Source organism: Pelobates fuscus, chromosome 2, assembly GCF_036172605.1.
Source record: "Pelobates fuscus isolate aPelFus1 chromosome 2, aPelFus1.pri, whole genome shotgun sequence".
NCBI lineage: Eukaryota > Metazoa > Chordata > Amphibia > Anura > Pelobatidae > Pelobates > Pelobates fuscus.
In genome coordinates, this window is record NC_086318.1 from 359,852,031 (window position 1) to 359,869,892 (window position 17,862).

Below are 17,862 nucleotides of genomic sequence, written 5' to 3' on the forward strand. Positions count from 1 at the left end.
ATTTAGGTGACTATAGTGTTCCTTTAAGGCACAATAAGATGTAGCATTGAATTATCAGATGTGTTCCTTATAATAAAGTCATTTTGCCACTATCCAGGCCTAAATCTTGCTTGCCTTTAGACCTCTACCCCCAAGGAGAAAAAAATCCCTAAATAAAACACTACTTGGATTGTGTCTGAAAAGAGCAAAAATAATTATTAAATTAGTTTAACCCCTTAAGGACCAAACTTCTGGAATAAAAGGGAATCATGACGTGTCACACACGTCATGTGTCCTTAAGGGGTTAAAAAGGACCTTGCTTAACAAAGTGCACAAAACCAAAATGCAAAAAAAGCAGAAAAATAAAAACTTAATACATTTTGTGTTGCATGTGGCATTTACTCATAGACCAAATGTAACGCAGCACTGCCTACTACCCACTGCTGGCAGTGTACAATGCATGGAGGAGCATGCTAGATTCTGTAAGATCATTTTCAGTTCTAAATCGTGATATCACTGTTTCCACCACTCTAAATTTCTTTCCTGAAATGGATATTTCCATGAAAAATTGCAGAATGTGGACAGAATTAAGCCAACACTTTTTAGACCATTTTTAGAACAAGTTAATAAATATGAACATTTGAGAAAAAGTTACATAGATTTTACTGACCAGTTTGATAAAATCCTCAACAAAATCTGCTGTTTAAAGGGTTTTCCATGTTTTACTGAAAACAGAAGAGGGGATCTAAACTGAATCTGAATCTAGGACATTATAACATTAGGAATGCATTTCAAACACTATAGTGTTCCTTTATGACGCTATGTTTCCTTCTAAGAGCCTTTGCATATTTAGCAAGGACCTCTGAAGGTGACACTCCCACATGGGGTGTGATGACCTGGGGTACAGTGGAAAGTTGATATATGTATATATACCTTAAGCTGTCCCCTGCAGGCACCGACATCTTCCTACTAGAAAGGGCAATTGACAGAAACTGATGCATTGTCAGAGTCTAGAGCAGTTATTTTGTAGAACATATTTTATTTTATTTTGTATTATATGACAATTAAAGAATGGCTAATAAAACTGTGTTTCTGTTAACAAGTTTTTAAAAGCAGGCATGTTTTGGCATTATCCAATGTGTGTGTATCTTCTAACATGTATGAAATGAAATTGCATTGTCCCTGTACTAATGACATCTTATCTTCATTGTTAATTTCTTTATGAACAGCTGAATTTAATTGATCTGATTATCTGTGGAGCTTTGAGCATCGCTCAAATACGCACCATTCGATGGACAAGGGTGCTACGACCGATTTATTTAGTCAACTTTGCTGAAAGTCGTCAGGTAAGACATGGACAAGACTGTGAAAGTGTCTGCTAATATGATCATGTTCAGTTTGTATTTTGGTTGTTTGGGGTTTTTATTTTATTTATTTATTTATTTATTTTATTTGCATTGACATAGACTGAAACAGTGCAGTATAAAGAGGCTTACGCAGAAGCCTTATTTCTGTAAATGCATCATTAGTATTCTATTACAGGACTGAAAATAGGTGGGTTACATGCATGCCGTGCATCAACTATCTGTGCTTAGCGTATTCACAGTCTGTCAAATTTTATGTTAACAGAAACGAAAGAAGTATAAAAAACAAAACTGAACATATAATAATTGGCTCTGCGATTCAAGAGGGGTCTTTTTCTTACTCTACGTGCGGGAGCGATCGGGCATTTGTGTGGGTGGGGATGTGAGGGTTTCCGTGCATCTCTTGTGTATCTACGAGGCTACACCATGTGAAACAGTGTTTAGAGCCATGATTCAAACATCTCATAGAACGAGCACAAAATAGAATGGCCTAAGAATTAAATGAGTGATGGAGATAATTAGTAGTTAAATACCAAGGACTGAGTGGAAATACAGAGGCAGCCCCAAAAATCTATTCTTCTTCTCATGTAAAAAGACCGCTCAAATATTGGTATATATAACAGACAATGCCATCAAAAAAATAAACTTTTTGAACAATTGATTATTTATTAATACCACCCCATATGTACTTTTTTTGCATAATTTTATGTTGCCTAAAATACCTTATGATAGAGAGAAATAAAGTGGATATGTACGTAACTAATTCTAAATCACTAATCTTTTTTTTTTATTGACTAACTGCCTTAAAATAAATAAAATGCTTTCTTAAGAATGTATCCTTCTACATGTAAATAGATAGATAGATAGACAGACAGATACAGATACACTGTAGATAGAATTGCTATGAAAACTAATAGAAAGGGTCTGAATGTTTGTGGCGTTGCCCCTTTCACAACATATAATAAAATACCTTTACACCTATTCTTATTTTTACATTAAGTGACTCATTAATTCTTTATTTTATTTTGCCAATTTTGTACAGATCCGCAGAGCATTCCGAAGTATCCGAAATACATTACCAGAAATTCTTTATGTCTTTCTTCTGTTTATGTTCAGTGTTCTCGCATTTTCTCTGATGGCAATGAAACTTTTTGGAAGCAGGTAAAAAAAAATGTAGAATGGGATGAGATTTATTTTTATTTATTTTTATAAGAAAATCACAGCCAGAAATTAAATTTCAATAATAAAAGCCAAAGCCGGGTCAAGAAAGCCAGAAATACAGAATAGTCAGAGAATAGCCAAGTCAGATACAAAGACAATAGAAAGATAATAAACACATTCTTGGGACACTAAGGACACAACAGGGCACTGTGATACTGGCAAACTAAGCTTTTATAGTTTTAGTGGTGTTAGTGGTGTAACCATGCCCCCAAAACTTGAGAGGGTGTTGGTTACGTGTGTATTGAGCTTCAATGACATCATGACTGTCAGGGAGGCTCCAGGATCGGGCAGAGAGAAGAAGTGCTGGTTCGCCAGATCATGATGGAACATAGCGAGCGGACCGCCAAGCTAAGCATAGAAAGGCTTACAGTAAAAATCTAAAGCCTGTAAAAAAAAGATTATACTTACCATAAGAAATCTTTTTTTTTTTTTTTTGTCCCAAAAAAGGGCAAATCAAAATCCTGAATACCTAACACCACTAATTAAAATAAAATTTAAAAAAGGGCCTGGTCATAACAAAAAACAAAAACGCAGGAAATAAAAACTGTGCTGCAATAAAAAAAAAGAATCTATCTTTACCCGTGGAAGGCTTGCCGCAGAACCAGTTCTGATAGCACAGAAAGCCCTTATATAGCTTCACCACAATATCACAGCTATTGCAAACTGTGGGAATGCGCTTGTTTTAAAGATTTAGCAGACATGCCCCAACCTGTCACACGGATTATATGAAGGTAAAATACATCCATTCTAGTAATATAATCCAGTGCTCCCCAACCTTTTTATCGCCGCGGACCGGTAAACATTTGATAATTTTTCCGTGGCCCACTTGTTTTGATTTAATAAGACAAAAAAAAAAACCAGTCACATATATTAAAAAAACACGCAGACACATACATAGTCAGAAAATCACAAACACAGTCACATAAAGACATAGACTCAAAATTGTGTGTATGTGTGTGTGAGCGGTGCAGTGTGTATGTGAGGGTGGCAGTGTGTGTGAGAGTTGCAGTGTGTGTGTGTTTGGGGCGGTGTGTGTATGGGGGGCAGTGTTTGCGGGGCAGTGTGTGTAGTGTGTGTATGGGGCAGTGTTTGGGGGCAGTGTGTGTAGTATGTGTATGGGGCAGTGTTTGTGGGGCAGTGTGTGTAGTGTGTGTATGGGGGCAGTGTTTGCAGTGTGTGTATGGGGCAGTGTTTGGGGGCAGTGTGTGTATGGGGCAGTGTGTGTAGTGTGTGTATGGGGGCAGTGTTTGGGGGCAGTGTGTGTAGTGTGTGTATGGGGGAGTGTTTGTGGGGCAGTGTGTGTAGTGTGTGTATGGGGCAGTGTTTGTGGGGCAGTGTGTGTAGTGTGTGTATGGGGGCAGTGTTTGCGGGGCAGTGTGTGTAGTGTGTGTATGGGGGCAGTGTTTGCGGGGCAGTGTGTGTAGTGTGTGTATGGGGCAGTGTTTGTGGGGCAGTGTGTGTAGTGTGTGTATGGGGCAGTGTTTGTGGGGCTGGGTGTGTAGTGTGTGTATGGGGGCAGTGTGTGTAGTGTGTGTATGGGGGCAGTGTGTGTAGTGTGTGTATGGGGCAGTGTTTATGGGGCAGTGTTTGTGGGGCAGTGTGTGTAGTGTGTGTATGGGGCAGTGTTTGTGGGGCTGTGTGTGTAGTGTGTGTATGGGGCAGTGTTTGTGGGGCAGTGTGTGTAGTGTGTGTATGGGGCAGTGTTTGTAGTGTGTGTATGGGGGCAGTGTGTGTAGTGTGTGTATGGTTGCAGTGTTTGTGGGGCAGTGTGTGTAGTGTGTGTATGGGGCAGTGTTTGTAGTGTGTGTATGGGGGCAGTGTGTGTAGTGTGTGTATGGGGCAGTGTTTGGGGGCTGTGTGTGTAGTGTGTGTATGAGGGCAGTGTGTGTAGTGTGTGTATGGGGCAGTGTTTGTAGTGTGTGTATGGGGGCAGTGTGTGTAGTGTGTGTATGGGGCAGTGTTTGGGGGCAGTGTGTGTAGTGTGTGTATGGGGCAGTGTTTGTGGGGCTGTGTGTGTAGTGTGTGTATGGGGCAGTGTTTGTGGGGCAGTGTGTGTAGGGCTGTGTGTGTAGTGTGTGTATGGGGAGTAAGGAGGGTAGGGAGGCTTTTTTAAATTTATATAATTAAATATAATATATTGATGTCCCCCCTCCCTTCTTACCTTTACTGGGAGGAGGGGGGACATTTCTTAGTCCCTGGTGGTCCGGTGGGGAATCCCTGGTGGTCCGGTGGTGGTGAGATGAACTCTAGCCCAGTTACAGGGCTAGAGTTCACTCTCGCGAGATTTGGAGCGTTGCCGTGGTTACCGCGGCAACGCTCCAAATCTCGCGAGAGGAGGACCCGGAGGAGCTGCAGGTAAGAGCTCCTGGGTCCTCTCTCCCTCCCCTGCCGGCTGCCAGCACCGTGCCTGCGGACCGGGGAGGGAGATCTCTGATCTCCCCTCCGGTCCGCAGGCACATTGCAGGGCTGGCACTTGAGCAATGCCAGCCCTGCATTAGCTGGCAGGCTCGCACACCCCTGGGCGGCCCGGTACCGTTTGATCCACGGACCGGTACCGGTCCGCGGCCCGGGGGTTGGGGAACACTGATATAATCCACACTCCAAAATCTATAACACTGTGAAGGAGTTTAAGCATACGTAGGATAGGCATAAGGCTATCCTAACTATAAGATAAGGCCAGGGACTAATTAAAAGTATTTTTAAAAATTGGGCAGACTAGATGGGCTAAATGGTTCTTATCTGCCATCACATTCTATGTTTCTATATACCGTATATACTCGAGTATAAGACGAGTTTTTCAGCAAATTTTTTGTGCTGAAAACCCCCCACTCGTCTTCTACTCGAGTGAGTGTCTGTATTATGGCAGCTTACATTACCATAATACAGACAGGACTGCCGGGCTCATTACAAGCCCGGCTGTCCTGTTGGGGGCTGGCAGCGAGCTGTAACTTACCTTCACAGCAGCTCCTGTCAGCTCCCTTCTCTCTCCTCCGGTCAGCTCCCTCTGCAACTCTCGCGAGAGCCGCGGGGTCAGAGCGTTACCACGTGTTATCATGGCAACGCTCCGCGCGGCCATGAGACTTACAGAGGGAGCCGACCGGAGGTGAGAGAAGGGAGCTGACAGGAGCTGCTGTGAAGGTAAGTTACAGCTCTCTGCCAGCCCCCCTCCTACAGCCCATCCACTGGACCACCAGGGAATGAGAGCCCCCCTCCCTGGCCAGCTAACAAGCAGGGAGGGGGAACAAATAAAATGTAAATAAAAATGTAAATAAAATAAAAATAATAAATTAATAATATTAAAAAAATAATAATAATATAAAAATAAAATCTGATATATATATATACATATATATATATATATATATATATATATATATATATATAAAATTAATATTAAAATAATAATAATTTTCAAAAAATAATAAAGATGCCCACCCCCCACCAGGGCTCTGCATCAGACACACAAACACACTGCATTCATACACACACACACACTACATTCATACCCACACACTACATTCATACACACACACACTGCATTCATATACACACACACTGCATTCATATACACACACACTGCATTCATACACACACACTGCACTAATACACACACACACACTGCATTAAATACACACACACACACACACTGCATTCATTTTATATACACATACTGTAAATAAATATTCAATTAATATAATTTTTGGGGGGATATAATTTTATTTAGAAATTTACCAGTAGCTGCTGCATTTCCCACCCTAGTGTTATACTCGAGTCAATAAGTTTTCCCAGTTTTGGGGGTAAAATTAGGGGTCTCGACTTATATTCGGGTCGGCTTATACTCGAGTATATACGGTATTGGCAGTTCTGTATCTGTTTGTATGTAACAAACAGTGTTCATTTCTTATCATTCGCTACAGAAAACTCAAAACAGCCGAAGGAGAACCTTACTTTGAAAACTACCTTGAAGGTGTATTTAATCTTTATGTGTTGGTGACAACAGCTAATAGTCCAGACGTTATGTAAGTAATTTTTAGTTTGTTAGTAAAAGTGAATACATGTTAAAAAGCAGAGTTAGGCTAAGGTCTGTCAGCTTACTGATAGAATTCAATAGGTATGCATTGACAAAAACCCTTTTAGTGTATATATGTGAGTCATTAAAGGGACACTATAGTCACCTGAACAACTTTAGCTTAATGAAGCAGGTTTGGTGTATAGAACATGCCCCTGCAGCCTCACTGCTCAACCCTATGTCATTTAGGAGTTAAATCCCTTTGTTTATAAGCCCTAGTCACATCTCCCTGCATGTGACTTGCACAGCCTTCCATAAACACTTCCTGTAAAGAGAGCCCTATTTAGGCTTTCTTTATTGCAAGTTCTGTTTAATTAAGATTTTCTTATCCCCTGCTATGGTAATAGTTTGATATACCCTGCAAGAGCTTCCTGTATGTGATTAAAGCAGGGCCGGACTGGCCCACCAGGATACCGGGAAATTTCCCGGTGGGCCGTCGGCACCTGGGGCCAGGCAGACACCTGGGTCTGCTGGCGGCCGCTGGGGAAGGTCTGCTGGCGGCCGCTGGGGGAGGTCTGCTGGCGGCCGCATGTGAAGCTGTGCTGTGCTGGCTCTGCTCCCCAGCGTGCAGCTTAATGAGACGTCATATTCCGGCCGCGGTCTCATTCAGCAGCGCGCGAAGGCGGGAGAGCAGAGCCAGCACAGCACAGCTTCACATGCGGCCGCCAGCAGACCTCCCCCAGCGGCCGCCAGACTCCAGCACAAGTCCCCCAGCGGCTGCCAGCACAGTCAGCAGTCTGCACTGCACGGCCCCCTGGCAGCCAGGTAGGAGTAATGTGTGTTATGGTCTGTCTGTCTGTCATGGTGTCTGTATGGTGTGTGTGTGTCTGTCTGTCATGGTGTGTGTGTGTCTGTCTGTATGGTGTGTGTGTGTCTGTCTGTGTCATGGTGTGTGTGTGTGTCTGTCTGTCTGTCATGGTGTGTGTGTGTCTGTCTGTCCGTCATGGTGTGTGTGTGTCTGTCTGTCCGTCATGGTGTGTGTGTGTGTCTGTCTGTCCGTCATGGTGTGTGTGTCTGTCCGTCATGGTGTGTGTGTCTGTCCGTCATGGTGTGTGTGTGTGTGTGTCTGTCAGTCATGGTGTGTGTGTGTCTGTCTGTCCATCATGGTGTGTGTGTGTGTGTGTGTGTCTGTCTGTCCGTCATGGTGTGTGTGTGTGTCTGTCTGTCCGTCATGGTGTGTGTGTGTGTCTGTCTGTCCGTCATGGTGTGTGTGTGTGTGTCTGTCTGTCCGTCATGGTGTGTCTGTCTGTCTGTCCGTCATGGTGTGTCTGTCTGTCTGTCCGTCATGGTGTGTGTGTGTCTGTCTGTTCGTCATGGTGTGTGTGTGTGTGTGTGTGTCTGTCTGTCCGTCATGGTGTGTGTGTGTGTCTGTCTGTCCGTCATGGTGTGTGTGTGTCTGTCTGTCTGTCCGTCATGGTGTGTGTGTGTGTGTCTGTCCGTCATGGTGTGTGTGTGTCTGTCTGTCCGTCATGGTGTGTGTGTCTGTCTGTCCGTCATGGTGTGTGTGTCTGTCTGTGTCATGGTGTGTGTGTCTGTCTGTCATGGTGTGTGTATGGTGTGTGTGTCTGTCTGTGTCATGGTGTGTGTGTGTCTGCCTGTGTCATGGTGTGTGTGTCTGTCTGTCATGGGATGTGTGTCTGCCCGTCATGGGGTGTGTGTCATGGTGTGTGTGTGGTTCTGTCTGTGTCATGGTGTGTGTGTGTCATGGTATATGTGTGTTTCTGTGTCTGTCATGGTGTATATGTGTGTTTTAAAAATAATGTTTTTGCTCACCTTTTTTTCCCCCACGTAGCGTGCTGGTCTCCCCTCGACTGGCCCTGCCTCTATGGCTAAGATCATCAAGCTTGATGATCTCAGCCAATCCAATGCTTTGCCATAGGATTGGCTGCAAAACACTACACCAATCAGCATCTCCTCATAGAGATGCATTGAATCAATGTATCTCTATGGGGAACGTTCAGCGCCTCCAGAGTGTGGAGGCCCTGAATGTAGGTGCAATGACACAGGAAGCACCTCTAGTGACCGTCTGAGTGACTGTCACTAGCGGTGTCACTTTGAAGCAATGTAAACACTGCCTTTTTTAGTGGCCAGTACCACTAGATTAAGCTGTGTGTGTGTGCGCGCGTCTGCTAGTGAGTGAGCTTGCTTGCATGTGTGTGCCTGCGAGTGAGTGAGCTTGTGTTATTATGTCAATGAGCTGATGTATATCAGTGAGATTGTTTGTCTATGAGGCTGTGTATCAATGAGCTTGCGTGTGTCAGTGAGATTGTCTGTGTCTGCATGTGAGTATGCTTACTGTATAATTAAATGTTTTACTCTGAAAGGACCAATATTTTATATTAGGAAAAAAAATATATATATATATATATATATATATATTACTCAATCATCTGTCATCTGGGGTGGTAAGATATAGCCTTACATATTACATACGGCAATATATGTCGCAATGACATGGGGCTGGCATAACATTTTTTTCCAGGGCTGCTTTGTATCCCCAGTCCGGCCCTGGATTAAAGTTCCATTTAGAGATTGAGATACAATTATTTATGGTAAATTACATCTTTTTTGAAAGTGAAACCAGTTTTTTTTCCATGCAGGCTCTGTCAATCATAGCCAGGGGAGGTGTGGCTAGGGCTGCATAAACAGAAACAAAGTGATTTAACTCCTAAATGACAGTGAATTGAGCTGTGAAATTGCAAGGGAATGATCTATACACTAAAACTGCTTTAGCTAAAGTAATTTAGGTGACTATAGTGTTCCTTTAATGTACACTGATTTGAGCAAACAGTGTGCAGGGCTCTTAGGCAGCAGTGGGTTAACTTTTCTAAACATTTTAGTCATCTCCTCCAATAGTTTTTTTGTGCATGCACCTTTGTAGGGTGCTTCAGGTTTTTCAGTTTGTCTTGCCTACAGGAGGCTTTCCGACAATGTGTTTTTGGTTATGGGAACCCTACATGTGGGCATTGGATGATGGGGACAATATGGTAGCGTATCATTACTAGGAACTGGTTTGCATTGCAAGTGTTTCATGGATTTGCCATGATCTGGATTTACTGTCTGAAGCTGCCAACAAAACAATTATACAGTTTATTGATGTCTTCACACATCAGTATTTTGACAAACGCTGTCTTGACCGAGCTTGACAAAAATAGTTTGGTGGAAACATTGATGTAAGTAGGCTCCACAATTTGGAGGAATACTGGACTAACCATCCTTTCTTTTTGTGTTTTTCATGAATTTTGGCTGTAAAAGATGTTTATAAAGGAGCTGCTGCAGACAATACTTCTATAGTCTTAATGAGTCATGAGATGGCAGAGCAGTGAATTTTGACTACAGTTTCCTGAGCATCCAAGGGCATATTGTCCACAAATCACCTATTTCTGATGATTATAGTTTGTTATTAAACCATCCTTTATGCTGTCCGACCTTCTCGGGGATTGTATTTCACAAACCATATGTTCACAGTTTAGCAATCACTGTTCTACACTTCTATTATAATTACTATGCATTAAATATAAATATGGTTCTGCTGGTCTCCCGTTTAGGATGCCAGCCTATGACTACAACCGGTGGTATTCGATCTTCTTCATAGCCTACATTATACTCAACACCTATATCTTCATGTCTGTCTTCCTGGCGGTTGTGTACAACAATTACAGGAAACATCTAAAGGTATTCAAACCTAAATAGCAAGCTTCGTACAGAGGATCGTTTTTTATATATATATATATATATATATACCTATTTATGTATATTTTTATTTACATTTAAACTTTGTGTTTTGTATATGTTGACATACAATACAACAAATTATGCTTACGATAGTATTTATAATATTGTCCCACCAATGTGCATTGTTCATTATTTTAGTTGTATTTTACATAATTTACATAATACACAATCTGAGTGTAGACAGATACAATAAGTGACTATAAATATCTGTACTGTTGAAAACAATATTTAATGTGCTCACTTTTTTAATTCTATTGCTTATTTTGTAAATGTTTAGCTAGGCAGTTACATTGTGCCAGTAGGAAATATATACATGTAATTCTCCAATCTCTTTCCAGAATGAGATCCGTAAATTAGCTTATATGAAGCGTCGTAAGATGGTGGAAGCTTTTAATGCTTTAAAGGTCAAGGAAGGTACCGAGTTTGTCATTCCAGAGGGCAGGTGGAAACATCTGGTGAAGTTGGTGGCTCCGGATATCAGTAATTCTCACAGAGAACTGCTCTTGAGAGTGTCTAATGATGCAAAAACAAACTATGTGGGTGAGTCATTTCTAAATTGGAATAGTCTAATAGGCAAACTTTTGCACTCCAGATGCTGTGGACTACATCTCCCATAATGCTGCCAAAGCATCAGGAGACAAGTAGTCCATAACATCTGGAGTGCTGAAGGTTGCCTACCCCTGGTCTAAACAATGCTAAGCAATCACCGGGTAAAGGGTAGAAATCAATTAAAGTGGCCCAACCGCTAAGCACATTCATTAGTAACGTAATGCAACTTATTCACATTTAGCTTTTTCCATCAAGTGATATAAGGAAAAGAGAATATATAAAGTGCATACTATTTTTGTAGTATATGTAAAAATAAGTGTAAGAACTTTAAAAGACATGTTCACCCAGGGGAATACTCAGAGCAACGGAGAGTGCAAACTGCATTGACTGTTATAATCAGTGTCTTTATCATCTCTCAATTAGGAAAGGAGGCTTTCTTGCGCCTGGCTGATCTATTAAATATTAAAGTAATTACGATGAAAGCACGCATGCATCCCCTGGAGTCCTGGCTGCCTTACCTGTACAAATCTACTTTGAGTCGTTTCATCCACAAAGTAGTCAGACACAAGTAAGTCTAATTTTATGCTGCAAAAAAGATTTCTAAACTCATGATAAAGTCACAATCATGGGCGTCCACAGGAATTTTTCCGGGGGGGCATAATTGTAATGACATCCATGCTTGGCCCCTTTTTGACAGTGTCATGAAAGGGAAGGAGCATAGTCATTTTTACATAAAGCCAGGGTGAACAGCTTTTTTACAACTATAATGTCAGGAATATATGTTTGTATTCCTGACACTATAGTGTTCCTTTAATCAAATTAAAGGAACATTCTGGTCATCATAACAACAATAAATGAAAATGCTATGATGCAAGGAGGCCCCTGGGCGCTCTCTTTCCTTAAAGGTGTGAAACCACTCTCAAATGGTTTACCCCCAAAGGCTTCCTCCAGCTCCAGATCTCCAGGTCGCTCAGTGGTATTCAGCTTCTTAAACGGAGTGTCAGGAAGTGCAGATTGACATCAGGCATGGGTGCAGCTGATTGGCTAGAATGGTCAGCTGACGCTCTAAGCCAATCGCTAGTTCCCGATTCATAAAATTTTTTACGTTTTCATGAATGGGGAGCTACTGATTGGCTTAGAGTGCCAGCTGACTGCTCTAGCCAATCAGCGGCACCCCTACCCAGCGGCCCTCTGTGTTTCCTGACACTCAGTAAATTAAAGTGAACACATTAATACTGATATTTTCTTTTTTTACCTGGGGAGATGAGAAGGTCCAAAGTTTCCCTGCCAGGCCCAGGTACCAAAGCCTTATGATGTGCTGTCCAGAATTAAGTGCTCCAATCTCATTTCTTCTCCTTCATTTGACACAGTCTTCTCCTTCTGCAGAGGCGGCTCTAGACTTTATGAGGCCTTAGGCGAAACTCAAACATGAGGCCCCACTAACAAAAAAGTGAAAAAAATACAGTTGCAATACATGCACACTGTCACATATACACATTGATGCACAGTTTACCTGTATTTGTGCCTGAGTGTGTCTGACAGAGTATCCTGAGGGTGGGGGTGATGGGGGTAATGCTGTGGGTGGTGAGGGGGGGATGATGCTGAGGGAGTGATGGTTAGGAGGGGTAATGCTGAGGGTGGTGATGCTGAGGAGGGGGGTAATGCTGAGGGTGGTCAGAGGGGGGTGATAGTGAGGGGGTGATGCTGAGCAAGGGGTGATGGTGAGGGGGTAATGCTGAGGGTGGTGGGGGTGATGCTGAGGGTGATGAGGGGGGTGATAGTGAGGGGGTGATGCTGGGGGAGGGGGATGCTAAGGGTGGTGAGGGGGTAATAGTGAGGCGGGTGATGCTGCGGGTGGTGAAAGGAGGTGATAGTGAGAAGGGGTGATGCTGAGGGAGGGGGGTAATGCTGAGGGTGTGAAATGGGGTGATAGTGAGGGGGGTGATGCTGAGGGTGTGAGGGGGGTGATGCTGAGGGTGGTGAGGGGGTGATAGTGAGGGGGGTGATGCTGAGGGTGGTGAGGGGGTGATAGTGAGGGGGTGATGCTGAGGGTGTGAGAGGGTGTGATGGTGAGGGGGTAATGCTGAGGGTGGTGAGGGGGGGTGATAGTGAGGGGGTAATGCCGAGGGTGGTGAGGGGGGTGATAGTGAGGGGGTGATGCTGAGGGTGTTGGGGGGATGATTGTAAGGGGGGATAATAAGGGGGGGATGCTGAGGCGGGTGATAGTGAGGGGGTAATGCTGAGGGTGATGCTGAGTGAGGGGGTAATGCTGAGGGTGTGAGGGGGGGTGATGCTGAGTGAGGGGGTAATGCTGAGGGTGTGAGGGGGGGTGATAATGAAGGGGGGTGATGCTGAGGGTGTGAGGGGGGGTAATAGTGAGGGGGGTAATGCTGAGGGTGGTGAGGGGGGGTGATAGTGAGGGGGGTAATGCTGAGGGTGGTGAGGGGGGTAATAGTGAGGGGGTGGTGGTGGTGGTGAGGGGGGTAATAGTGAGGGGGTGGTGGTGGTGAGGGGGGTAATAGTGAGGGGGTAATGCTAAGGGTGTGAGGGGGGGTGATAGTGAAGGGGGGGTGATGCTGAGGGTAGTGAGGGGAGTAATAGTGCCCCCCATCCATCACTTACCTGCTCTGTAGGCTGCCTCTGTGCTGCTTCCCTGCGGTTTTCAGTGATGAGTGAGAGGCAGGGATAAGCTGTAGCTTCCTGCCTTTCAACATTCACAGCGCCACCTACTGCAGTGTATTCTCACACAAACCAAAAATAGCAGCACAAGCTGAAAAATCCGGGGGGGGGGGGGCGCAAGTGCCCCCTCTTGCCCCCCCCTGCGGACGCCCATGGTCACAATTGTGTTTCACATGGAATCCTGACATTACATTACTAAAAATCACCCTAAAGATTGAATGTAGTCCCCTGTTATGGTTACAGTGTCCAAACAACATGACCATACTCCAAACAACATGACCATTTCAGTGATTGGAAGTGGTTATAGTGCTCGGAGTCTGTAAGAAACGCTGCATATAAAAGAGTTTCAGGCTGGCTAATGTGAAATCTATGCATAGTTTGTGTTCGTCGTCAGCACATGGCATTATGGCTACAGAAGACCAATGATGGCATTTCCACTCCTCCAGGCTGCCCAAGTTCTCCCTCAGCCCAGCCTATGGAACATCCCTCTACCTGCAGCGAGATCTTAAATCAGTTTATACTTCATTTATTTACCTTTTTGGTGCTAGAGTAAGCCTTTAGATATGTGTTTTTATTACATAATAAATGCTTGTAATACTAACTAACGGTAAAACGTATTGTTTTGATATAACAAAAATGTACTGTATAGAACCCAAAAGAACCAGAGAAAAAGTGCTAAAACCCCAAAGTGTACCTCACTTACACCAATAGCATATACAAAAACCACAACGCAACTATACAATATCACAAAGTGAGAGTATAGATTGATTGAAAAATGGGGATATCACACAAATATACAGAATATACAACCTGTATATAATAGCAAATTATCTGGGAGGGATAAGAGCCACTGGTGATCTGCGCTTATCTCCCCTTTCCTTATGGGGTATCCTGGGAAAAATATATATCCCTCTTGGACATGGAATCTTCCGAAATAGAATCAGGATGCTCTTGATGTATCAGATCCTCAAAGGGAAAGAAACTATATAGAGCAGTACTGTTAAAAGAAATAACACTTTATTGCACTGTTTGCACTTACATTCAAGCTGCAGTCAGTCAGCATATCTCCACTAGCAAGTGGAACTGTGTGGAAAAATCCATAAACAGCAACAAATGGAGTAATTTGTTTATTTTCTTGTGCAACTTGATAGGAAGCAGTCAGTCAATACTCATGTTACATGTAGTGAGGTAAGCGTACAATGCTCGCAGTTTAGGGAATAAGATCCATGAACTTGTGGCAATAATGGCAACTGATAGTGTAGATTTAGTCGCTGTTACTGAGACATGGTATAATGAGAAAAATGACTGGGACATAGCAATACCAGGGTACTCTTTATATAGAAAAAACAAGGAAGGCAAGAAAGGGGGAGGGGTGGACCTGTATATGAAGGATAGCATAAAATCTAGCCTAATAAAAGTTAGTGGGGCGAACATAGTCCATTTCATTTGGGTTATGTTAGAATTTGGTAATCACACAGTAACTCGTGTAGGTGTGATTTATAGGCCCCCAAGACAAATTGAAGAGTTAGATAATCTACTAATTGAGGAAATAGCTAAAATGACAAAGAAGGGGGAAGTTATCATCATGGTTGACTTTAATCTTCCTGATGTGAATTGGAAAACAAAAATAGCTGCTTGTGCCAGGAGCACACATATTATAAACTCCCTACTGGGATTGTCTCTAAAACAAGTCGTTGAGGGGGGCGGTGCTGGACTGCTGAGCTGGACAGTCGCAAGCTAGATCAGCTCCTGCAATTCACACACATTAAAGCTTCTAAACTATGGAAAACGACAGCACTGGTCCTCGGTACTACAGGGACACTGGATCCAGGGAGAGGCTGGCTCATCGAGCTACAGTCCCCTGGAGGTGAGGCCTTCGACGATCAAGTTGGGGCCTATGCCGGCGGTGAGAGGGGCAGACGGCCGCTGCCCCACTATCCTGCCCAGCGGTCCCCGACCTGAGGCCCAGGCCCGGAAGGACCCGGCCCTGTCCCCCCCGGTGGGGGTGCTCCCGGTCCTCACCCAGAAGCCAGGCAGCCAGAGCCCTAAGGTGCTACCGCCACACTCGAGGGCCAGACCGCACCACACAAGATGGCGGTTGCCATGTGCAGAGGGGAATGCTCCACAGCGGAGCTCAGAGCACCCAGCGAGGCATCCAGGCACGTGCCCAGGAGGTCAGAGGAGTTTGTGGCCTTCCTTCCCTTCATTGCAGCCCAGCAGGCGATGTCATACCTGGCCACGCAACGAGGCATGCTAAAGGTGGGCAGCAACGGAGGCCCAACCGGACCCACAGCAGCTGCTACACTAGTAGACCGGGAGTCCGCTCAACACTCACCCCTGCCACTGACGGATGACCCTGCTGCTGAGCGAGGCACTCCCACAGCAGGGCCGACCGCACTCTCGCCCTACGCACTGCCTGCAGTGCGGCATCCCCGAAGAGGGCCAAACAATGACTCCCAGCAGCAAGCCAGAGTTAGTAACGTCCGAATGCCAATTCCGGAGACCACTCACCTCCCGATGCCCAGAAGAGGCAAGCTTAACCAAACAAGGAAGCAGCCCACAGAAAACCAGCGAGGAGCCCAGAGATGCGCCTGGAGAAACATCGCCAGTGCCACAGCCTTGAAAGTCACTAACACCCTGTCACGCCGACACGGCAGATCAGGCATTGGCTGACCATGTGTCCACTACCACCCGTGAAGCATCGGGCTCGCCATATCGATGGTCCCTGGAGCGTGTGCCAGCTCACAAACTTTTCGATCAGCCAGGGTGAAACTTTACATGTAGAATGCTGTTTAACCTTAGCATGTTTATATACTGAGCCTTTAAGTATAGCTTACCGTACTAATCTTCTCACACACCCAATAGACATGCATTCAAACTACCAGCTAGCATTACACAGCATAATGGTACCTAAGCTTGTTCCACACTATGTTAAACTATTTACTGTACCTTTAACCCCTTAAGGACCAAGCTTCTGGAATAAAAGGGAATCATGACATGTCACACATGTCATTTGTCCTTAAGGGGTTAAAAGATATGCGTCACACTACTGCCATCTCTGTTATTGATCTTTGAAACACACACTGGCAGAAGGGCAAGCCGTCAGCTAGACTTCAAATAAATCACAAAAAATAGAGCTTACCTGATAGCAAAGCGCAGCAGTTTAATATGCTTAAAGTACCAATTGATTAATGTCAGACGTCAATACCCAGCATGTATCTAATAGGTCTCATCATCTTATAAAAAAAATAAAAAAATTGTGCTTTATATCTGAATGTCATACAACTGTTAATGAATACCTGTTTTTAAAATGTTTACAAATGCTGTTGTGGCATTGCTGACATACGTATGTTATCTTGAGCACAGCAAAAATAAAGAATAAAAAAAAAAAAAACAAGTCGTTGAGGAGCTAACTCGTAAAGAGGCCATAATAGATTTAGTGTTAAAAAAATGGAGATTTGGTATCAGATATTACTGTAGGTGAAAGTTTAGGATCCAGTGATCATCAGTCAGTGTGGTTTAATATAAGAACAGTGACTGAGTCACACCACACAAAAACAAAAGTTTTAGACTTTAGAAAAACAGACTTTTCTAAAATTAGAATATGTGTAAAGGAGTCATTATCAGACTGGAGCAATTTAAATGGCGTCCAAGAGAAATGGGATTATTTAAAAGTTGCACTGCTGAAGGCCACAGAAAATTGCATGAGGCTTGTCAGTAAAAGCAAAAAAATCAAGAAACCACTGTGGTACTCCGCAGATGTGGCCAAAATAGTAAAAAACAAAAAGTTAGCATTTAGTAATTATAAAAAAAAACCAGAGTGAGGAAGACAGAATGATCTATAAGATTAGGCAGAACAAGGCTAAGCAAGTTATAAGAGCTTCCAAATCACACACAGAAGAGAAAATAGCACAGTCAGTAAAAAAGGGGACAAAACATTTTTTAGATACATAAATGAGAAAAGGAAAGTAAAACTAGGATTAGTTAGATTAAAAACAAAAGAAGGAAGGTATGTAGAAGAGGATAAAGGTCTAGCTGACTGCCTCAATTAATAATATTTGTTCAGTGTTTACAGATGAAAATGAAGGAAAAGGACCTCAGTTAGGAAAAAGGACAAAGGATTGTTGAACATCTAAAAACACATGGATTTCAAAATCAGAGACAACATGGGTTTACTTCAGGGAGATCATGCCAAACTAATCTTATTGATTTTTTTTGATTGGGTAACTAAAATTATAGATCAGGGTGGTGCAGTAGACATTGCTT

At 43.6% G+C, this 17,862-nt stretch overlaps 1 protein-coding gene across 1 annotated transcript in view; it reads left to right on the forward strand.

The window, feature by feature from the left end:
* The window catches only part of LOC134587353 (two pore calcium channel protein 1-like), a 55,706-nt gene that overhangs the window by 20,139 nt on the left and 17,705 nt on the right, over positions 1-17,862 (forward strand). The window contains exons 5-10 of the mRNA XM_063443665.1: positions 1,209-1,325; positions 2,386-2,504; positions 6,482-6,583; positions 10,182-10,308; positions 10,707-10,908; positions 11,341-11,485. Coding sequence (XP_063299735.1) covers positions 1,209-1,325; positions 2,386-2,504; positions 6,482-6,583; positions 10,182-10,308; positions 10,707-10,908; positions 11,341-11,485 — 812 coding nt within the window. The remainder of the gene's footprint in view (positions 1-1,208; positions 1,326-2,385; positions 2,505-6,481; positions 6,584-10,181; positions 10,309-10,706; positions 10,909-11,340; positions 11,486-17,862) is intronic.